Source organism: Tauraco erythrolophus, chromosome 3, assembly GCF_009769465.1.
Source record: "Tauraco erythrolophus isolate bTauEry1 chromosome 3, bTauEry1.pri, whole genome shotgun sequence".
Lineage (NCBI taxonomy): Eukaryota > Metazoa > Chordata > Aves > Musophagiformes > Musophagidae > Tauraco > Tauraco erythrolophus.
The window spans coordinates 85,218,893-85,239,178 of NC_141467.1; the positions used below are offsets into that span (position 1 = coordinate 85,218,893).

A 20,286-nucleotide genomic window follows, 5' to 3' on the forward strand; every position below is an offset into this window, starting at 1 on the left:
CTAGGATTCATGATCCACTGGCTTTCCCTGCTCTCCAAAGAGGTATTACTGCAGCCTACGCTCATGCTGGCATTGGATTGCAGAGCTGATTAAGAAAGTCTGGTGGCAGAATAATCATGTACTGAGTGCTGCGAATTACAGCTGATAGCATCGAATATATATTTAATCACCTTCAATGATTATGAAAAATTGATTCTGAGCATTACATCAGAATGTCAGTATTTTGTATTATAAAACTGACACAGTCATAATGACCTTGAAACCAGCTTCCTTTTGCTTCGAGACTTATTCTACTATATTCTGCCACGGTGCTTTCTTTAAGCTGGAAACCATCCATCATCTATTCTAGCTGTCTAACCAGAGCAATGACTTGAAGCTTGACACAGGACTTTCTCAGAAGATCTTTTATAACTGTGGAGTTTTTATGGCCCAGAAATTTCTTCAGCCATCAGTTATCAAATACAATCTCTTTTCTTCTGTTGTAAGTACGCTCAAAGAGTCCTACTCATATATTACTCCAGATGCTATATGGCAGAGTCATGAACTGATTTTTAGTGCATCTCTCCTGCCCAGTCTTTTGCAATGCTTAAAATTTATTCTCTATATTGTGCCAAATTGCGGCTTTTCTTTGCTAGGCCTCGGAAAAGTTCTTTCTTCTGGTTTAGATGTTCTAAGGAACAGATGGTAAATCAGGACGTAACAAAATAAACTGGTCCATAAATTCAGAGCAAAAATACAAGGCTGGAATTTAACCATCTTTGTGGTAGTTTTTAACTAGCTTTGTTTTAGAAATCTTTTAGGCATTTGTCATTTCAAGTAGCAGATAAATGTAGTATTTTCATCAATATCGAAAATACTACAGTATTGAAGCTAAACGCAATCTAGATTCAAGACAGTTATGCTAGATCTCATCAAAGCTGCCTGGCACTTGCATCTAGTCAACATCTAAAGTTTCATTGTGCAACTTTAAAAGCAAAGAATTAAGCAAAACAGTTTGACAGTTTTTACAGTACTCTTTCTACTGCACTGAATTCTCTGTATAGTTGGCAACCCATTCAAGATGCTCATGTTTGTGGCTGACAGAAGCTGAAGAATTTAAGAGGTGGCTGTCATTTTCACCAGGAGCTCACTATAGTGTAAGCTATGGTGTTATCATGGGATATTAATGTCATTGGAAATACCTGTGATCTTTATGCTACACATTAGTGCAACTCAAACATAGGGGCTTGAAAGTCATGCCCCTTGTTTGAACTTCTTAAACAAAGTTGTCAATAAATCTGACATGCTGGAAAGCATCTGCTCTTATTGATGTCCCACTACTGCTGCTCTTTACAACTAGATATCTTCATGCTTCTCTGCCCTCCCACAGAGTCTGACGTGGTACCAGGTTCCCAGAAGTTATCAGACTTATGTGTCTGATCACCTAAGCATCCCAAGGAATGCTCATAGGAAACCAATAAATTATAATTTGAGTAAAAAGGCTTAAAATGGATAAATAAATGAACAGCCAAGCTAACCAGATTCTGCAAGAAGAAAGATCTCGAATAGTCTTAAAAGATGAGTTAACAGTTTGCTACTGTGTCTGCAATATTTATATGTAGTAAATAGATATGCACGACATAAAATGGACGTGTCAAACTTGGAGGTGATACGTAAGGCTGTGTAAAATCAGCCTTCACTTGACTTCAAATACTTCTTCCTGATTCACACTGTATAAAGAAACATAAACTGATAATAACTCACCTGACTGATTTAGTGGCCTTCTACGACAAAGCTACAGTGCTGGTTGACGTGGGTAAAGCAACGGATGTCATTTTCCGGGACTTGTGCAAGGCGTTTGACACTGTCCCACATGACATCCTTGTCTCTAAAATGGTGAGACACGGATTTGACAGATGGACCACTCGGTGGATAAAGAACTGGCTGGATGGTCGCACTCAAAGAGTTGTGGTCAATGGTGCGATGTCTCCATGGAGACCAGTGTCAAGCGGTGTCCCTCAGGGGTCTGTTCTGGGTCCAGTGCTCTTCAACATCTTTGTCAGCGACATGGATGACAGCATTCAGTGCACCCTCAGTAATTTTGCCAATGACAACAAGTTGTGTGGTGCCGTGGACTCACCTGAGGGAAGAGATGCCATCCAGAGGGACCTTGATAGGCTTGAGAAATGGGCCAGTGCTAACTGCATGAGCTTCAACAAGTCAAAATGCAAGGTCCTTCATCTGGGTCGGGCCAATCCTAGGCACAAATACAAACTGGGCACAGAGTGGGTTGAGAGTAGCCCTGAAGAGAAGGATTTGGGAGTGTTTGTAAATGAGAAGCTCAACATGAGCCGGCAGTGCGCTCATGCGACCCAGAAGGCCAACCGCATCCTGGGATGTATCAAGAGAAGCATGGTCAGCAGGTCAAGAGAGGTGATTCTCCCCCTCTACTCTGCTCTTGTGAGACCCCACCTCGAATACTGCATCCAGTTCTGGTGTCCCCACCATAAGAGAGACAGATCTGTTGGAGCATGTTCAGAGGAGGGCCACAAAGATGATCCAGGGGCTGGAGCACCTCTGCTACAAGGACAGGTTGCAGGAGCTGGGATTGTTCAGCCTTGAAAAGAGAAGACTTCAGGGGGACCTAATAGCTGCCTTCCAATACCTGAAGGGAACTTACAGGAAGGCTGGGGAGGGACTTTTTACAAGAGCATTCACTGATAGGACAAGGGGAAATGGGTTTAAGGTGAAGGAGAACAGATTTAGATTAGATCTTAGGAAGAAATTCTTCAGTACGAGGGTGGTAAGACTTTGGAATAAATTGCCCAGAGAAGTTGTGGATGCCCCCTCTCTGGAGGTGTTCAAGGCCAGGTTGGACGGAGCCTTGAGTAGCCTGATCTAGTTGAGAGGCGTCCCTGCCCATGACAGGGTGGTTGGATTAGATGATCTCTGAGGTCCCTTCCAGCCTATGCCATTCTATGATTCTATGATTAAATAGCAAAGATGACGTAAGATTCTAATTCAGTGGAGGACATTTTACATTAGACTTTTGGAGTCCCTTCAGAATCTAAGCTGTGCCAGTTTAGACACACAAAATAAATATAGAATCACAGAATCATGGAATTATTTAGGTTCGAAAAGACCTTTAAGATCATCAAGTTCAACTGTAAACTTAGCGCTGAGAAGTCCTACTAAACCAGAGCCTTAAGTGCCACGGCTACATGCTCAATATGTTTAAGAGAGAGGACTTATTGCATAAAGGCATAACCAATCCCCTTTTGAAACTAAACAAATTGGTGCAATACTGTGTCCATCATAATTAACATTGCTTCTGTGCTTGATCATCTGGTACAGATGTTTTACTGACACAGGTACAGTACTGAGTTACGTCTAGGGTATTGCATTGTTATTTTACATGTTACTACTCATTTCAGGCTAATTCATTCTTAGGACTGTGCCTAGAAAATTATTTAAATATATCCATTTTTAATGCGAGACCATGTAAAACCAATGCAGAGTAGGAACATCCTGTTCATCATGAGCAGCTCTTGCTTTCTCTTGCTCTTTTTCTCCGCTCATATCCCCACTCATTCCACTACAAACCTGCAGTCATGTTTGCAGTTCTTCAGAATAAACCTAGAATTCAAACTGACCAAGAGGAAGTTCTTTTCATTCACCTCTGAGATGTAAAGCAAAAAGTACTATGGGAATCAGTGGTGTTCAAGCTTTCCAATCTGAGGTAAAATTAGCTCAAATTATCTCAGAAAGCTCTAAAAAAAGAAAAAAGAAACAAACAAATACAAGCAATAATTAAAAAAAAAAAACCAACAAACAACAAACCAACAGATCTTTTCCTCCATTCCCCTCCTTCTGTGTTGCTCATGAGAGGCAAAGATGTGGACATATCTAGAAGCTCTCTATGAAAGATTTTCACAGCACACCCTTAAAAATCAGTGCAGTTGACTCCAGCCTAGTTCTAACACTGGCAGGACTCGATCAAGTGAGGGCAGCTGGGGAAACTGCTCCTCCACCTATTCCCTGTTGGCATTCCCCCTTGACTCCTGTAGCCAGCTGGTGCAAGCTAATCAAATTAAATCTTGCCTACAGCAGAGTACTGGAAGCTGCTACATTTATGACTTGAGCAATGTCTTTTTCCAGAATTTTTGTGAGCCCCTCTGTGATAACTATTGGACAGGAATAAACCTCACAAGAGAATGTGTCCCCCAAGTCAGCACTCGTGAGCTATGCACCCATACAGCAAATCACAGCTCTTTATACACAAATATAGTACCTCATGGCCTGAAAACATTATATCTGCAGAGCACTGTGCCAGATCTAGTAAATCTTGTCTCTCAGCAGGGGTAATTAACTCTTGCACTGCATTATGCTGACACTTTTAAACTGTTTCCGTTTTGTGAGCAGCACCTCCTCGGGAGCCTCAGAAGTACATGTCACTGTAGACGTGCCCATTGTGTGTGAGATTTTAAAAGGCATCGGAAACCAGGCAATGAAGCAGCATGTGTGGAGAAGCTTTACCTTTTGCACTCAGCTAACAAAGCCATTAATTAGGACTCAAATGTCCCTACATGATTTTTTTTCTGTCTAAAGAGCCAAAGAACAGGAAGAAGCCATAACGGTCTATTTCTCATATTCTTCTCTCTCTCCTCCTTTTTGCTGGATTCTTCACTTTCCAGATTTGCCCTGTCTGCTTGTGGGATAGGAGCAAACAATTTCTGCTGAATTCAGCCTGAATCCACGAGGCTTCTGTCTTAGGCTGCCTTAGGTTGCCACTAGCTATCAAGCAAGCAGGCTGCAGAGCATTCAAAATGATTCTCCAGAAGAAAGCTATTATAAAGGGTACAGACAGGACATCACAATCAATCAAGTTACAGCAGTGTAATGAGTTCCTAGCTTAACAGCCAAGCAGCTGTAATTAGCTGCCCGTACATGGCCAGCCTACTGCAAGTTGGAGGCTGATGTATACTTAACTTATGTTCCATTGGTACTATGCAAGGAGGATGCACTCAGTTATGTCACAGCTGAAAAGCTTTATCTACTTGAACTGATAATTTAACTGTTGGTAATCACATGTGCATCCAAAGAATCTCATTTCTATCACAGCTGGTTAGAGATTACCAAGCCAGTCCTGCACAGCAAGGTTCAACATTCAGAATCGTTCACATTTCCTTATAGCATCCTAAATGATGATAAGGCAGATAAAAATCCAAATATCACACACAAACCCTGCACATTTTCTAAATATTATAGTCTGGTGAAGTCTTCCTGCTTCAGTCACAGTCACCATTATTTATGGAATAACTTCCAATATCCAAACACTGCCATTGTTAGTACATGTTCTGCTGGAGAAATGAACAGTACAAAAGATGAGGAGTATCAGAAACACCCAATCAAAAATTCTACCAGGAGCACAGCTGGATGTGGCCCTTGTATCACTGTTGTGAAAACCAATAATATCTGTATAGCCTAACAAGCTTAGTACTCGAGAAAAGAGTTCTGTGCAAGGAAAACCTTACTGAATCCTTAAAATTGAGCAAAGCTGATTGTTCTCTAGTAGCGTCACACCTGAAGCAGATGGCTCTCCAGACCTGCCATATCCAGGCTGTGGTTTGGGAGAGGATATGCATAGAAGTGTGACTTACGGATCAGTCCTCAGGAAGGAAAATATAACCTCAGGTAGGTGAGTGTTTGCTGGTTTCTCTGCTGTGACTGAAACGGCTGACGTTATATTGTACAAAAAATAGCTCTCTGGTTGAGAATCAAAAATGAGTAAGTATATGGCTTTTCTTCCTACAGGTGGATTGTAGTTTCAGAATGAGCAAAAGAAAAATCAACAGGAGTTACTTCATAAAGGCATGCACAATAAAATTTGTCAAGTACCTTTTATGGACAAATTCAATCTGTGTGCTTGGATCAGTTACAGCTCTTTTCAGTATTTGTATTTCCACGTGGATTAGCAGCTGGCTCTCCTTCAGCATTTTTAAACAACGCTGAACTGTATAATTGCCATGGGACGGTTTTAACTCATGCTGGTCATTTATGAGGATTTACACTCTGGTACTTACTCAGTTATTCATTAAAAACAGATAACTCCCATAGGAGATACTGCATCATGTGATACTCACGCTACTTCTGAAATGCAATACACTTAAGGAAACACACATGTTGAAAGTACTTATCTGGTCTAAGACATAATAATGGCAATAAATAAATTGTGCATACAACCTTTTATGATTGGAAAAACTATATGAAAGTATTCCCAAGAAAATATTTCCTATTACTTTAACTAAAAAGGAGGATTAAAGGATAATTTATATTCAGAAGGAAGGGGAAAATGCATTGGAGTTGGCTCTTCTGCATGGCTAGTAATTCCCTGATAATCCTCTGAAAATAAGTTGAAACTGTATCCTGCTGCAATATGATAAAATGATACATAAAATTCCACAGGCTGAATTGTCCTCATAAGGTATATAGAACTAAAATCTTGCACTCAGGTTTATATAGTCCATTTCAAGATGTGCTTTGGGCCGTGGTACTGAAGAAGGAAAAGTAAAACCGAAATCAGGTGACAACAACTCTTTTCCACAAAAGGGTTCTGCTAATGTTGTGAAAAGTGCCCTCTAAAGATCACTTCAGACAGATTTTATTTCTAGTCTTAAAAAGAACCACGCATTTTTAAATTCTGCTTAAGACAAACAGAGCTAAGCCTCTGAAAACCCTTTAAAACCTGACCTATCAGTTCAATAAGCAAACAAACCAAAACCACACAGCACTACAAGGAAATTTAGGCTACTTATATCTATCTAAGCTAAGTTACATGTTTCAATATAAATAGAATTTCACAGAATTTCTAGATTGGAAAAGACCTTAGAGATGATCCAGTCCAACCGTCCCTAATCCCTCATTAAACCATATCCCTAAGTAGTTCATCCACCCTTTTCTTGAACACATCCAGGGATGGGGACTCAACCACCTCGCTGGGCAGCTTATTCCAGTGGCTGACAACCCTTTCAGAGAAGAAATTCTTTCTAACATCCAACCTGAACCTCCCCTGACTAAGCTTATACCCATTTCCTCTTGTTCTATCACCCATCACTAATGTAAAGAGTCCTTCCCCACCTCCCCACCATCCCTTCTCAAGTATTTGTAGGCTGTAATCAGGTCTCCCCTCAGCCTCCTCTTCTCCAGGCTAAACAGCCCCAACTCCCTCAGACGCTCCTCATGAGTTTTATTTTCCAGCCCCTTGACCAGTTTAGTCGCCCTTCTTTGGACTCGCTCCAGGAGCTCAATATCTCTCTTAAAGCGAGGGGCCCAAAACTGGACACAATATTCCAGGTGCGGCCTCACCAGTGCCGAGTACAGGGGCAGGATCACTTCCCTGTTCCTGCTGGTCACACTATTCTTGATACACGCCAGTATCCCATTGGCCTTCTTGGCCACCTGGGAACACTGCTGGCTCATATCAAGCTGGTAGTCAACCACCACCCCCAGGTCCTTCTCCGCCAGGCAGCTCTCCAGCCACTCTTCCCCGAGCCTATAGCGATGCTTGGGGTTTTTATACCCCAAGTGAAGGACTCTGCACTTGGCCTTATTAAAGCTCATGCCATTGGCCTCAGCCCAGCGATCCAGTCTGTTCAAATCCCTCTGAAGGGCCTCCCTACCCTCAAGCAGGTCAACACAGCCTCCCAGCTTGGTGTCGTCCGCAAACTTACTGAGGGTACATTCAATTCCCTCATCCAGGTCACTGATAAAGATGTTAAACAGAACCGGACCCAGCACTGAGCCCTGGGGAACCCCACTCAGAGCTCATACATCATCATACAAATGATGTATTATTTCACTATATTCACTCAAACTCAAAAATTTTAATAATTACTATTGTAACCCATAGTGATATTTATCTGGACTAAAACAGCAAAGTTTTGTAGGAGCACTGTGACTCAATATCAAGCTGCCTCAACTCCCATGCAAGATCCACCATACCAATTTCAAGGAAAATACCAACCTGAAAACTGAACAGTTACCTAAATTACCTAAATCTTGGAAGGATTATTTTCAGTAAATGTTGGTTGCTATTTTTCAGAGCATTTAATTGCTCAGCTGCTTAATTTAACTGACCTTATTTAAAACACATAGAAAGTGAAGGAGGATGAGTCAACAGGAACTCATAGATTTGGTCAATCACATACTTCCTCTTTCATATGCCCAAATAACTCACAAATTGCATTGAATGAAAAATAATATTTATATTAATTTTTCTATATCTCTATCCTATAGCTGTCAACATCAACATGTCACATTGGGTTGTCAGGAGCTAGCAGATTTATTATTGGTCAGCCCTAAGGAAAGAGGACATCTGCACACCTTTCATCTTTAACAAAACTTAGTTTTCTTCACTGCTGTGATATGAAAGTATGGAAAAGAACGCTCCTCCATCAACAGATTCCTAATTTTCCTATCCCTGCGGCAGGGTGGGGGAAGATGACAAACATAAGAAATACTACTATCGGGTTTTGTTTCTAAGAAAATATACCATAAATTGAGTTGCAATGGCTTAATGCAGAAAAGAAAAAAGATCAGAGTTTCTTGCTATATTTCAGTTACTTTTTAATATCCCATCAGCTGAGACGTACACTGACTAACTCAGTGCACACTCTACAAACAGACAGGGGATGCCCTGAAGGTGCTGTGTCAGCCTCCCTTCTCTGCAATGACCCCACTGATTGACACCCTCCTGGCTTGGCAGAGTCTCCGGCGTAGTCAGGGTGGTAAGACTCTCAGAAGGGGAAACCATATGCTAATAACTGCTTCTGCAAGGCTATACCAGAGCACTAACTACTGTTGTGCTTTTGCTAGTAGCTGCTTTTTGCAAGGCTATGACAGTACAATAAATACTGTTGTGTTTTTCCATAAAAATCGAGTGTTGGGTAAGCTTTGTGCATAGGAATCCTTTGAATCGGTTACAAATGCAAATATAAAAATGTAATTTCAAATTTGCTGTGCATTTTTATATTTTTCACTTAGAAACAAATAAAAACACCACCCTCTTTCCTATAATATATAATTTATAAATCATCATCTCACAAACAACCATAAGAAGGGGAACACAGCTATGACTGAAAAACAGAAAATATTTAATCTCTGTGGACTGTCAGAGAAATAGCTAATCCTGGTTTTCTCACAGTGATGTGACTTGAGCAGGAGGCTGGACTAGATGACCTTCTAAGGTCCTTTGCAACCTGAACTACTTACGATTCAATTTTGATTTTTTTTTTATTATTCCCAAACAATGATGACAACCCTTTGTGCATTTTTTAGAAGTTGGCATAAACTTATTGACTGTTATAACTATACCTCTTGCCTATGTGCCTTAATTTGAAATAGTTGAAGTCTAGTTGCAGCACTCTCATTGAAATGAACAAAATTATGGGTTTCATTTTGCTTAGCGTTTAGATTTCCTTCACTATTAGTTTTCACCTGCAGCAGTCTCTTCTGATATGATCAGCTAAAGGGTCAAAAAAGCCCATTTTAATACTCTCAGCACAACATTCTCTGTACAAAGCAGATGTTGACAATCCAGACAAGCAGATTCTGCAGCTGACAATAACTTGTTTCCTAACAAACGTACTAACAAGCATGCCAGGCTCCGAGGGTTAAGCCACGCTATAAAACAGTTCCTGTTTTCTGGAAAGCTGTGTTCATCTTGTCTCTTCTTGCTCCCACTTCCTAGCTCCTTCACAAAATGTGCAGAATGGCACACGAACTAAAATACTCACAAAAATATTTGCTCACTACTGTTGCTTTCCCAGCCTGCACTGTGCAAATAAGTGTCTTTAGTGGAGTTTACTTCTTGTAAACTCGCTGCTGATGCTGAAATGTTTTTTCCTTTTTTCCTTCAGAAGCTTTGAGTCATGCTTTGTAACTGAAAATTATGGGTTATACTTTCAGACAAGCTAAGGCCAAGCCTTGGTCAGAGAGTAATTGGTGTTCACAAAATAAAGCAAGGAGGCAAGCCTGCTTGGTGATATTATGCTAGTTTAGTATGCTTTAAGTGTATAGCTAGTGTCTTCACCAAAGTATATGTAGAGTTTTACTCTAAATATTGTTTATCCTACCTATAATATTTTGGCAAACTGGGATCGTTAACTCCCTGTTTGCCATATCACTAGTATCTTATCAGGTTAAAAAAACATGCATTTTACAGCTTTGCATATTTATTTGTTTTCTGTATCTAAGTATATATTCTTTAATCTTTTAATATTTTCAGTCATAATTTCTGAATATTAAAAATGGAATGTAACTGAAGTATAAGGACAGAAAGTCCGATTGGGTCTTTTTACTGTTGTTTCTTCAGAAGTCTTAAATTCTATTGCAGCAACAGAAAAAAAGACTACTGCATAAAAAGCCTCCAAAGTCCAGTCAAGCAGCATGAAGTCCATCCAACTACATGTCCATGTCAAGGAAAGAACTGTATCCCACTGTAGTCTCATGACCTGTCCTGCTGTCTTCCCACTTTTGAGTTCAGAATATTAATGCAAACATATATCCTATTTTCATCTCTCTTTCTTTGTGTCTGAAATAAGCATTCACCAATGACTTTGTGATTTTTCTAGTAATAATAGAGTTTGGCATAGAGTAATATCGTGGATCAGACAGCTTGAAGAACCGCAGTCTGATATAAGACTGAAAGAAGTAGAGCTGTGCTTTGCTTCCCTTTGTAATAATACAAAACATTAGAGCAATCTCTAAGCACCTCCAGGGTACAAACAAGAGAAGAGTAATTTGCTGACATGAACACGGGAAACACGTGAAAATAAGAGGTAAAAGAGAATATTTATGATAAATATATGGGAAAAATTCCAGACAGCAAGCTGTATGAGCCCACAGAACATTTCTGCCCGCTAATTTCCCCATCATTTGTAACACAACAGCTCTTTTTTAATTTTTTTTTTTTCTTTCTTTTTGAGCTTCCCTATCAGGAAGGTAACAGCACAGGTGGGAAGTGGCCTGAACATCCAAGCCATCTTTTTCTAAGTCTAACCTCTCATAGTACAAATCATATTAAACTCGAGCCACAAGGGTAACATAACATGAACAGATAAACAAATGTGGCATTCCCATCTGGTAATAACAGTTATATCAATTAGCACTGTCAGTAAGAAAATATCACTGAATAACATTTGAAGTCAAGTAGAGTATCCTTTTATGTTGCTGGCTTCAGTAGGAAAGAAGAGAAATCATCTTTCACTTGCATTCCAGCTTGAATCTCTACAACTCTGGAAATGCTGGAAAAATGATAAAGAATTATTCTTCTTCAACTAGATTTGTACCACAGCCATATGGCCAGATGGGTAACATCACAATTCCCCATAAATATGGAACTGAAGTACTTAGTAGGAAAATTGAATTTAACTCCACTTCTGCAAATATGTAAAAATCTGTTTCGGAAGTTTTTCTGTAATATGGACCATAAATAGTAACTGTAAAATGCACAGAAGTAGAAAGCATGTGTCAAAAGCACTTTATTTGACCTTGTTCTACCAAAAATATCCTTGCTTCCTGTGCTCAATTTAATCCATCACAATCTATAACCATTTTAGCAGTATAATCCAATACTTATCTTACACATTTGTGTGAGTTTATGTAATGAGAACATTAGGAAGAAAGGATTTATTAACAGCTTCTCAACCAACATTTACAGGGATTATGGTCCTTCAGTCCCCCGGTAGTGCGAACCTTACATCTTCTCCTACTTCATAGAATCATTGAACAGTTTGGGTTGGAAGGGACCTCAAAGATCATTTAGTTCCAACCCCCCTGCCATGGACAGGGACACCCTCCACTACACCAGGTTGCCCAAAGCCTCATCCAGCCTGGCCTTGAACACTTCCAGGGATGGGGCATCTACAACTTCTCTGGGCAATCTGTTCCAGTACCTCACCATCCTCTGAGTGAAAAATTTCTTCCTTATATCCAATGTAAATCTGACCTCTTTCAGTTTAAAGCCATTGCCCCTTGTCCTATCACTACATCCCCTTGTAAAAAGTCCCTCTCCAGATTCCCTTTAAGTACTGGAAAGCTGCTATAAGATCAGCCCGGAGCCTTCTCTTCTCCAGGCTGAACAGCCCCAACTCTCTCAGCCTGTCTTTATAGGAGAGGTGCTCCAGCCCTCGGATCATCTTCGTGACCCTCCTCTGGACTCATTCCAGCAGCTCCATGTCCTTCTTGTGTTGTTTAAAAATTCAATTACAAAATTTCTAACATTAGGAAAACACCACGTTTTTAAAAATGCAGAATCTCTTCCTTAGCAGCCAGGATCTGCTCGATTTCAACTTCTTTGTAACCAATGTCTCTGTCTACTGCTACTTCACAGTGATTAAATAAGCGATGAAACATTTTGAGTGTCTAATGGGGCAACCTGCTAACTAAATTAAATATGAAAAAGGGATGGGATCTTAGACCAGCCATGTATATAATCATTAAAACATACTATGAAGTAGGAGTTTCTAATAGGACAATCTCTGTGGCTTCCTCACCTACTGAGGTAAACCAGCCTGGGGAAAATTCACCCCAGGCAGTTAAAATATCACTAACACACCCTCTCTCAAGTGTTTCTTGGGAGAGAGAAAAGAGTTTGTACTCTGAATAGTGTTTTATATGATTGCACAGAAGTAGTATTAAGCATCAGGATTCAATGTAGAGAGTTCAAACCTGCAGTTTTGTACATATTTATTTTTGTCTTTGAAAATATAGGCAGGGAATTCCATGCCGTGGGAGGACAGGAAAGGGCTCTAATCCTTAGGATTTACTGGAACCCATGGTTATAGAATAGTACTACAAGTCTTTCACAATGAATTCGTATTTGCAGCAACAATTTTCCTGATATGTACTGAAAAAAAATACAGAGATTTGGTCAAAGATCTTGATATAGCGCAGGCAATAAATTTCCTCTTAGGAAAGCCCACTACTGTGCCTTTGCAAATGATAAAATTTGCAAGGTAAACGTTTAATCAAAGACCTGAATTGCTGGACAAGGAAATCTGAAACAACCTAAGAGAATCCGCCACAAAAAAGATATGCATATTCAATAGCTCCAGATGACCACAGTTACATGAGCATGCTACAGCATTCATAAATATTGTGGTCCACTTATGCACACTTCTCAAACTATTTACAACAATCTGAATAATTTGTAACTTGACTAAACTATCAAGAATAAACCCACACCTGAAAATTTCTACTAGCCAGGAGTTTATATAGAAGCTGGACATTTTGGAGCTTCTACTCTTCAATGTCTTTGAGAAGTTTGTTTAGGCTGCAGATTACCTGTGCTGTACAACACACCCCAGCACCACTATGACTATGCACTAGGTGTGCATGCACATGCGTATGAGCATAGGAAGCAGGACCAGGAGGAAGACTGAATAAACAGACCCAGTTACCTGGATAACAGAAAATCAACTTTATTTTCTCTTCCAGGTTGTGTCAGAGTCCTAAAGACAAAAATAAAGCTTGCACAGATTTAATCTGTAAGCTAAAACTTTATGTATAATTTTCACACATGCTGGTGGGCAGTATGTTAAAACCGAGAGAGACACATTCAACAATCCCAGAACACAAAACATACTTATTTATGTACCTATACTCAAATTATTTCAGTTTTAGCTTATTCATCAAGTTACAGCTTTTCTCAGGACTCTGTAACCATTCGGGTCCAGAGGAGGGTCACAAAGATGATCCGAGGGCTGGAGCACCTCTCCTATGAAGACAAGCTGAGAGAGTTGGGGCTGTTCAGCCTGGAGAAGAGAAGGCTCTGGGCTGATCTTATAGCAGCTTTCCAGTACTTAAAGGGAATCTGGAGAGGGACTTTTTACAAGGGGATGTAGTGATAGGACAAGGAGCAATGGATTTAAACTGAAAGAGGGCAGATTTACATTGGATATAAGGAAGAAATTTTTCACTCAGAGGATGGTGAGGTACTGGAACGGGTTGCCCAGAGAAGTTGTAGATGCCCCATCCCTGGAAGTGTTCAAGGCCAGGTTGGATGAGGCTTTGGGCAACCTGGTGTAGTGGAGGGTGGCCCTGTCCATGGCAGGGGAGTTAGAACCAGATGATCTTTGAGGTTCCTCCCAACCCTAACCATTCTATGATTCTATGATGTCTGGTCTCAATGGTTGACCTGGCATGCAGCAGGAGGTTGGACCTCTTGAAGCCCCTTCAAGCCTGAATCTTTCTTTAATCCTATGATTCCAAAAGGAATGGCATCTTTATCACCTGTTGATTGCTCACCACTCCTACAAATTCTGAAAACTCTGTAAACGTTCAGTCTGCACAAGAGAAAAGTTAATCATTTCTATTTAACTGATAGCAAAAACTCCTCTCTACGTATGACGTCTCCACTCCGGGGGCTGTGAAACTGAACACAAATTTGAAACTTCATTTCCTTTTTCAAATCAGCATGGCTACTTAAGTCTTAGAATGCCACAATAAAGAAATTTGTCTATGTCTTTTATCTACTTGTGGTAATTGCCATAAGCTGGTCTCATGCTGGAAAAGCTCAATATCTATCACTATTCTGCTTGTACCACATTTAGCACAGTTTGGCCCTGGTCTACAACATTCAGAGCAAGTAACAGATTCCAGCTAACAGTTCTAGCTAACAATACCACATGTAACTAAGTTCATTTAATTTAAATACCTATCATACCAGCACTTGACGTGCTGCCTGCAGAGCGGTTTAGAACCATCATCTTTCCTGCCATGCACAAAGCAATTAGTTATTCCACCATCACTATCGTTTTCATGCTGAAGCACAAACTGCAACCTGTTATGGTTCTTCCACGAGGCACCTCTTTGAAAAAGCCTCAGTACCACACCAGGAAAAATACAGTTTCACAGTCTACTGAGAGACTGATCACTCCCACGCTGAGTCTTTCCCTAGAGTCTTGCTGCACAAATTAGGACTGCTGTAGTACTACTGCCTTTCAGTCTTGGCTGGCAGAGTAGAGACAGGATTTCCCCTTCAGCTGGGAAGAAACAGCTCTTTTTTTCAAGTTAGAAATAAGATTTCAGTTAAGGAAAGCTCATAAAGATTTTTGCGGCATGGACTACGCTTACCTCCTGGACAATGCCTCATGGCCATTTTACACCGTCTGGATTCTGCAATGGTTGGGCACGGTATCGTGTCTTTCGCTGGCTTCTTCACAATTTGTCTTGTTCTTGTTTCCAGGCCCCACTTAAATCCACATGTTTTGTTATTTCTGCTGCAAGTTCCCCACTCACTCCACTGACCCACTTCACAGCCTTCTGATAAAGCAAAGAAAACCCCAAGTTAGCAATTCTTCTGTTTGTTTTTTTTCTCTTTTTTTTTATTTCTTTTTAATAAGAATATATTATTAGAAAGCACCACTTGAAAGTTTTACTGTTAACAGGCAAAAACTTAGAAACAAAAATTAAAATCTCTTACAGAACCTGAAATAATCTGTTTAGCCAACATCAACCTGAGCATCAAACCACTAGACTATCAATCTGTATGTGTAGATATCATGTTAGTCCCAAATATTAAAAAACTCTCCTAAAATCATGAGATTTATTTGAATTTTTCTCTTTTAATAAGTAAATCCTATTTGGCTGTCACCTGGATTTGCAAAGCTCAAGAGCTGACATTTCCAGGTCTTCTCCATCATGAAATGCAAGGAATACTCTTGAAAGAAACAGTCTGTTCTGACAAAATTCCCCAGCTTCAAGACAAATCACTAAATTGTGAGACTTGAAAAATATTATAAGAACTGCCAATGCTGGCACAGTTATACAGTAAATTTCTACTAAAAACACTTATTTGGTGGTTTATACTTTTTACTCGCTAATGGAAAAGAGAAGAGCGGCAGAGAAACTAAAAGTGAATTTGAAGCCCAGATGTTATAGGAATTCAATCTGCTCTGCCCCTGGGTTCTGGTCTTGGTAAAAGGAAAAATGAGCAGGTAGTTTTACGAGGGCAAGAATCCAACAGGTACTTCACTGACTTAAAGTTCTAATGCAAAAACTGGCCTTCCTGAAATCTTACAAATTCTGAGTTATAAATCATCATACAAGGTGATTAACAGTTCAGAGGTCAGAACTTTCTCATGCAGAACAGAGTAGCATTCCCAATAATGCAATATTTCAAAGTTTGGAAAAAAGTAAATAACAATAATGATAATAAGGGGTAAAGAAATTCAAACACAATTCATTAGTGAATATTTCTTCATAGGAAATGCTAAGCATCAGCTTAAAAATAGTGCCACATTTGAACCTTGCCACCTGGCAAAAGAGCTGCTTCAGCAGCATTGCTGTGCTAGAAGACTCACCCACACACTCCATAAGCTCTTCCAAGGCTGCAAATCCAGGGGGACATCCTCGGAAGCAGCGGCCTCTGTGCGAGTAGAAGCCAGTTTTGCATTTGGTACAAAAGTCTCTGCTAAAGCAGGAGTCGCAGTTTTCTATTCTGCATCCTGAATCGAAAGGATCACAAGGAACAATGAGACAGCTAAGTTAGGGTGAGACTAAAAATGAAAGGACTTATATAGCAATAAAATAGCAGAACCAGAAGTGCTATAATGAGCAATACTGTCATCCTGAAATCTATCAGATAAGAGAAATTGCAGTTAACTCATTATTTACCACATTTTCCCCTACATCCTTTTAATCCTTTTTTTTTTTTTTTAATCATAACTGTAGATAAAACCTCAGCATCTTATGTCTTACTCTGGAGAAGGAAAGCAAATTCTTTCCTACTTTTAAAAATCCCTATCTAAATCCTTTTAAAGTCCTTTTAAATCAATTAGTTAGCTTACTGATATAAGAGATTCTTTTTTCATCTGGAGAAGGTTCTTGTCAAAAGCAATTATATTATTTCAATTTACTAGCCATAGATCCAATTGTTTTTCTCACCAGTTTAGTGGTTTCATTTTCTGTATAATTTCAGGAGCTAAACCATGCTGTTAGTGTACTCTTTTTATTCCACTTAAAAGATTACCTAATTTATAACATAAAAAAAAAATAACAACAAAGGAAACAAGACTGAAATACTTGAGTATAGCTAAGATTTTAGACCCAAGGAGCTCCTCAGAGGTAAGAAATAGATAATGCATAACCCACAGAGTTCTTCAGAAATGTCTTTTTTTTTTTGCTGTAAAAATAAACAGAAAATGGTTTCCACTAGAGGTTTCCAGATAGGCAAGAGTGACTGACTAGAAGTGGGAGCTTTGGAGGCACAGGGAAAGCTAAGATTGGTGCTGAGGGGATAAAGAGTTGAGAAATTCAGTCATGCAGAAGAACCTCAAAGAGCAATCACATACCTTTGGCAGGCCTACCATACTTGCAGGGAAACAATGACAATGTTGGAAACCTAATCTTCAGAACCTGAGTGAAGAAGTAAAAGGTGCTTCATTGCTGCTGCAACAAGAGGTCTGTAGGTTAGGAGCAGACACTTGGAAGTCCCTACCTCTTCTTTCCCTATTATTCAATTTGCAGTGTATCATCAAGGGTCTGCTTCCTACCAGACCTCAAATCCCTTCTATTTCTGCTCAGCATCAAGTCTCCTTATATCCCAGTGGCCCTACTACACTCTACTTGTAGCCAGGAGCTCTCGGACTGATCATTACCACAGCTCTTCTAGCACAATCTCATGGGGTTTTTTTCCAGTGTTTCTATCTTGGGAAAGTCAGAAAGTCAAGTATTGGCTGCTGTCCTCCCACGTGAAAGGTATAAAACGCCCTTTAAAGCCACCCCCATCTGAAGACCACATATCGTCCTCTGGTACCACCATCACATAACTGGACTTCAAAAAGCACTGAGGGAGGCCCAGAGAAATCTGCTGGTATGTCTGATTAGCACAGCTTATTTCTAAACAGATGACATCTTTTAAAATGTTACACCACACTTCCCTCAAGAGTTGTATGTAAGTGCTGAAAGAACAACATTCTGACCTCACTGAAATCCATGGTAAAGGTCCTAATTGCTTCAGCAAGGACAGCTTTAAATTAATAACTTTCTTATCCCATCAGACAGACCAGAGCCCACTGTAAAGACCTTAATGGGCAAATATAAGACTAAAACTCCTAAAGAGATCTAATTGTTCTTGATAAATACGTATTTATAGAGCGAAAAGTGAGAACTGAAGAAGAGTAGTACTCCAAAAGTTAGAAAAGCTAATTTCTAGAAGCCTATTTTCAATCACAAGCTGTCACAGGAGTGGTTACAAATTCACAGCTCCATGACTTCACCTCTCAGGGGAAAGGGTGGAAAAGAAGTCACTACTTTGGTGAAGCTAAGCTGGGCTGAAATTAGACAGAAGCACTTTGCTCAAGTATCTTTGGCATTTAGACAAAACAAAGCAAAAACTTTTCCCTTCAACAGAGCTCCAAAATTTTTTTATGGGACAAGATATATACCTTCTCTCATGGAAGGTCTACTGATACTGGGCAATCTTAATTTAGGCTGACAAGAGAGTAAGAACTTCAATAACCGACAGTTCAGTGCAGCACAAGGGCAGATTTTATAGTATGTAAAAGCGCTTCCATGTTTGAGAGCAGTTACGGAATACGCTCAAGAAAGAAACATTACTCTGAGCTAACATGAGCCACTCCTCAGCCAATGGCAAGGAAATCTAGCAAAATGGAGGTTCTTTGTTCTTCAGAGGAGAAAAAGAAAAAGGATCGCGATATCTCCAGCAAAAAGGCCATTGTCAGAAAAAAAAAAATCTGAAGACAGAAGTGTAAAACATTTTAGAGTTTGCTTACTGAAACAAATTGGAAAAACATAAGTTATGTACAGGACTTAGGACCCAAAGTCCCCTTTTCCTTAATTTTCAGTGAACTCTAGCACCCCATGGTAGTTCAGAAATAATTTTCTTCTGAATTGCTTTTGCACACATAACAGATTAAAAAAAAAAATATAATAGCTATGAACCATGTTTTAGTCAAGGTCAGGGCAAACAATCCGGTACAAGAAGTCATTTAGCTAGCCAGCAATAAAATATTTGTATTTAGGCTTTATAATGTTAGGTATATCAACCCAAACATTCCTCTGCCATTTACTTGAGCATTATAAAAAACCAAAATTGATTAACGTGGAAGCTTCCAATATTTATAGAAAACTGATAAATGGTGCATTAAAGAACACTGGAAGGAGAAAGCCCAGATTGCAAATTATGCCCAAATTACTGATACATTTTAAGCAGATGAACCACAGTGATATCAAAAGATTTTCCTGACCTGCTTTGGCTTCCTGATAGTCATGGTAAGCCACTCCTGCTGATTCTTGTTTAAAATAAGCATTAAAGAATTGATAGACTTACATTTAGACATACATCTAAAATCTATGATTTTAGAGAAGAAATCAAAGCCCAGGAATTCAAAATACAAATTCAGATATTGAATTAAATTTAGAGCCAGGTGCATATACCTATTATTGTAAAAAAAAAAAAAGGTGTATGTGCTTTGGTAAACAGCTTCATTCTGTGCTATAATTAGAGAGCATGACATTACCAAAACAAATACTATCCTTTCATAGTAAATTTATTATCAGCTTATAAGGTGATGCAGAATAAGCTGAAATAATACCTCTGAAGTTCAAAATGAAGCACAAAATGCTCTATATTGAGATGCATATGCTTCATATTTTAACATAAGAAGAAAGTTTACTTTGTTTCTCATACAAAGTGCAATGCAACGAATTTAAAGGTCAAAAGATGCATGTCTCATCTGTGAAAAGTAGTCACTCATTTGTAAATCATTTTTACTGATATGCATAATCTTGAAAATTTTACACGAGCCTTATTTTGCCTTTGTGAAAGTTCCATATTCTGCAGTGTTTCCATTGTTGCACTGCCCCTTTCCAAACACAATCAATATGATTTAATATCCATCCATAACTCCCTTCATAACAGAGATATTTTATAGCACCCATAGTGGAAAAGACAGCTGGTCAACTCCTAGCAATGTTAACAACAACAATTCACAGTAAGTTCTGCTCCGCATGAAACACAGACATCAGTGAAGAGCTGTTGAGTAGAGCAAAGGGAAGTGAGAACATGAGAGGACCTGCATGAGTGGAAACCAGCAACCAGCAGTGTAGGAAAGAGAATTGAACTGAAGTGTAAGGAATACCTTCAAGACTGAGAGATAGTGATCATGGTCTTTAAGGTCCCTTCCAACCCAAACCATTCTATGATTCTGTATTTTGCAAAGGGAAGCTGCAGACTTAAGCTGGGGAAGGAAATGTGGCATTCCTAAATTGAAGGACTTGGTA

At 39.5% G+C, this 20,286-nt stretch overlaps 1 protein-coding gene across 1 annotated transcript in view; it reads right to left on the reverse strand.

Annotated features, from left to right (window-relative positions):
- RSPO2 (R-spondin 2) overlaps nucleotides 1-20,286 on the reverse strand; it is a 111,079-nt gene that overhangs the window by 24,349 nt on the left and 66,444 nt on the right. Inside the window, exons 3-4 of the mRNA XM_086609514.1 lie at nucleotides 16,344-16,487; nucleotides 15,115-15,303 (exon numbers count right to left, since the gene is read on the reverse strand). Of these exons, the coding sequence (XP_086465640.1) occupies nucleotides 15,115-15,303; nucleotides 16,344-16,487 (333 nt within the window). The remainder of the gene's footprint in view (nucleotides 1-15,114; nucleotides 15,304-16,343; nucleotides 16,488-20,286) is intronic.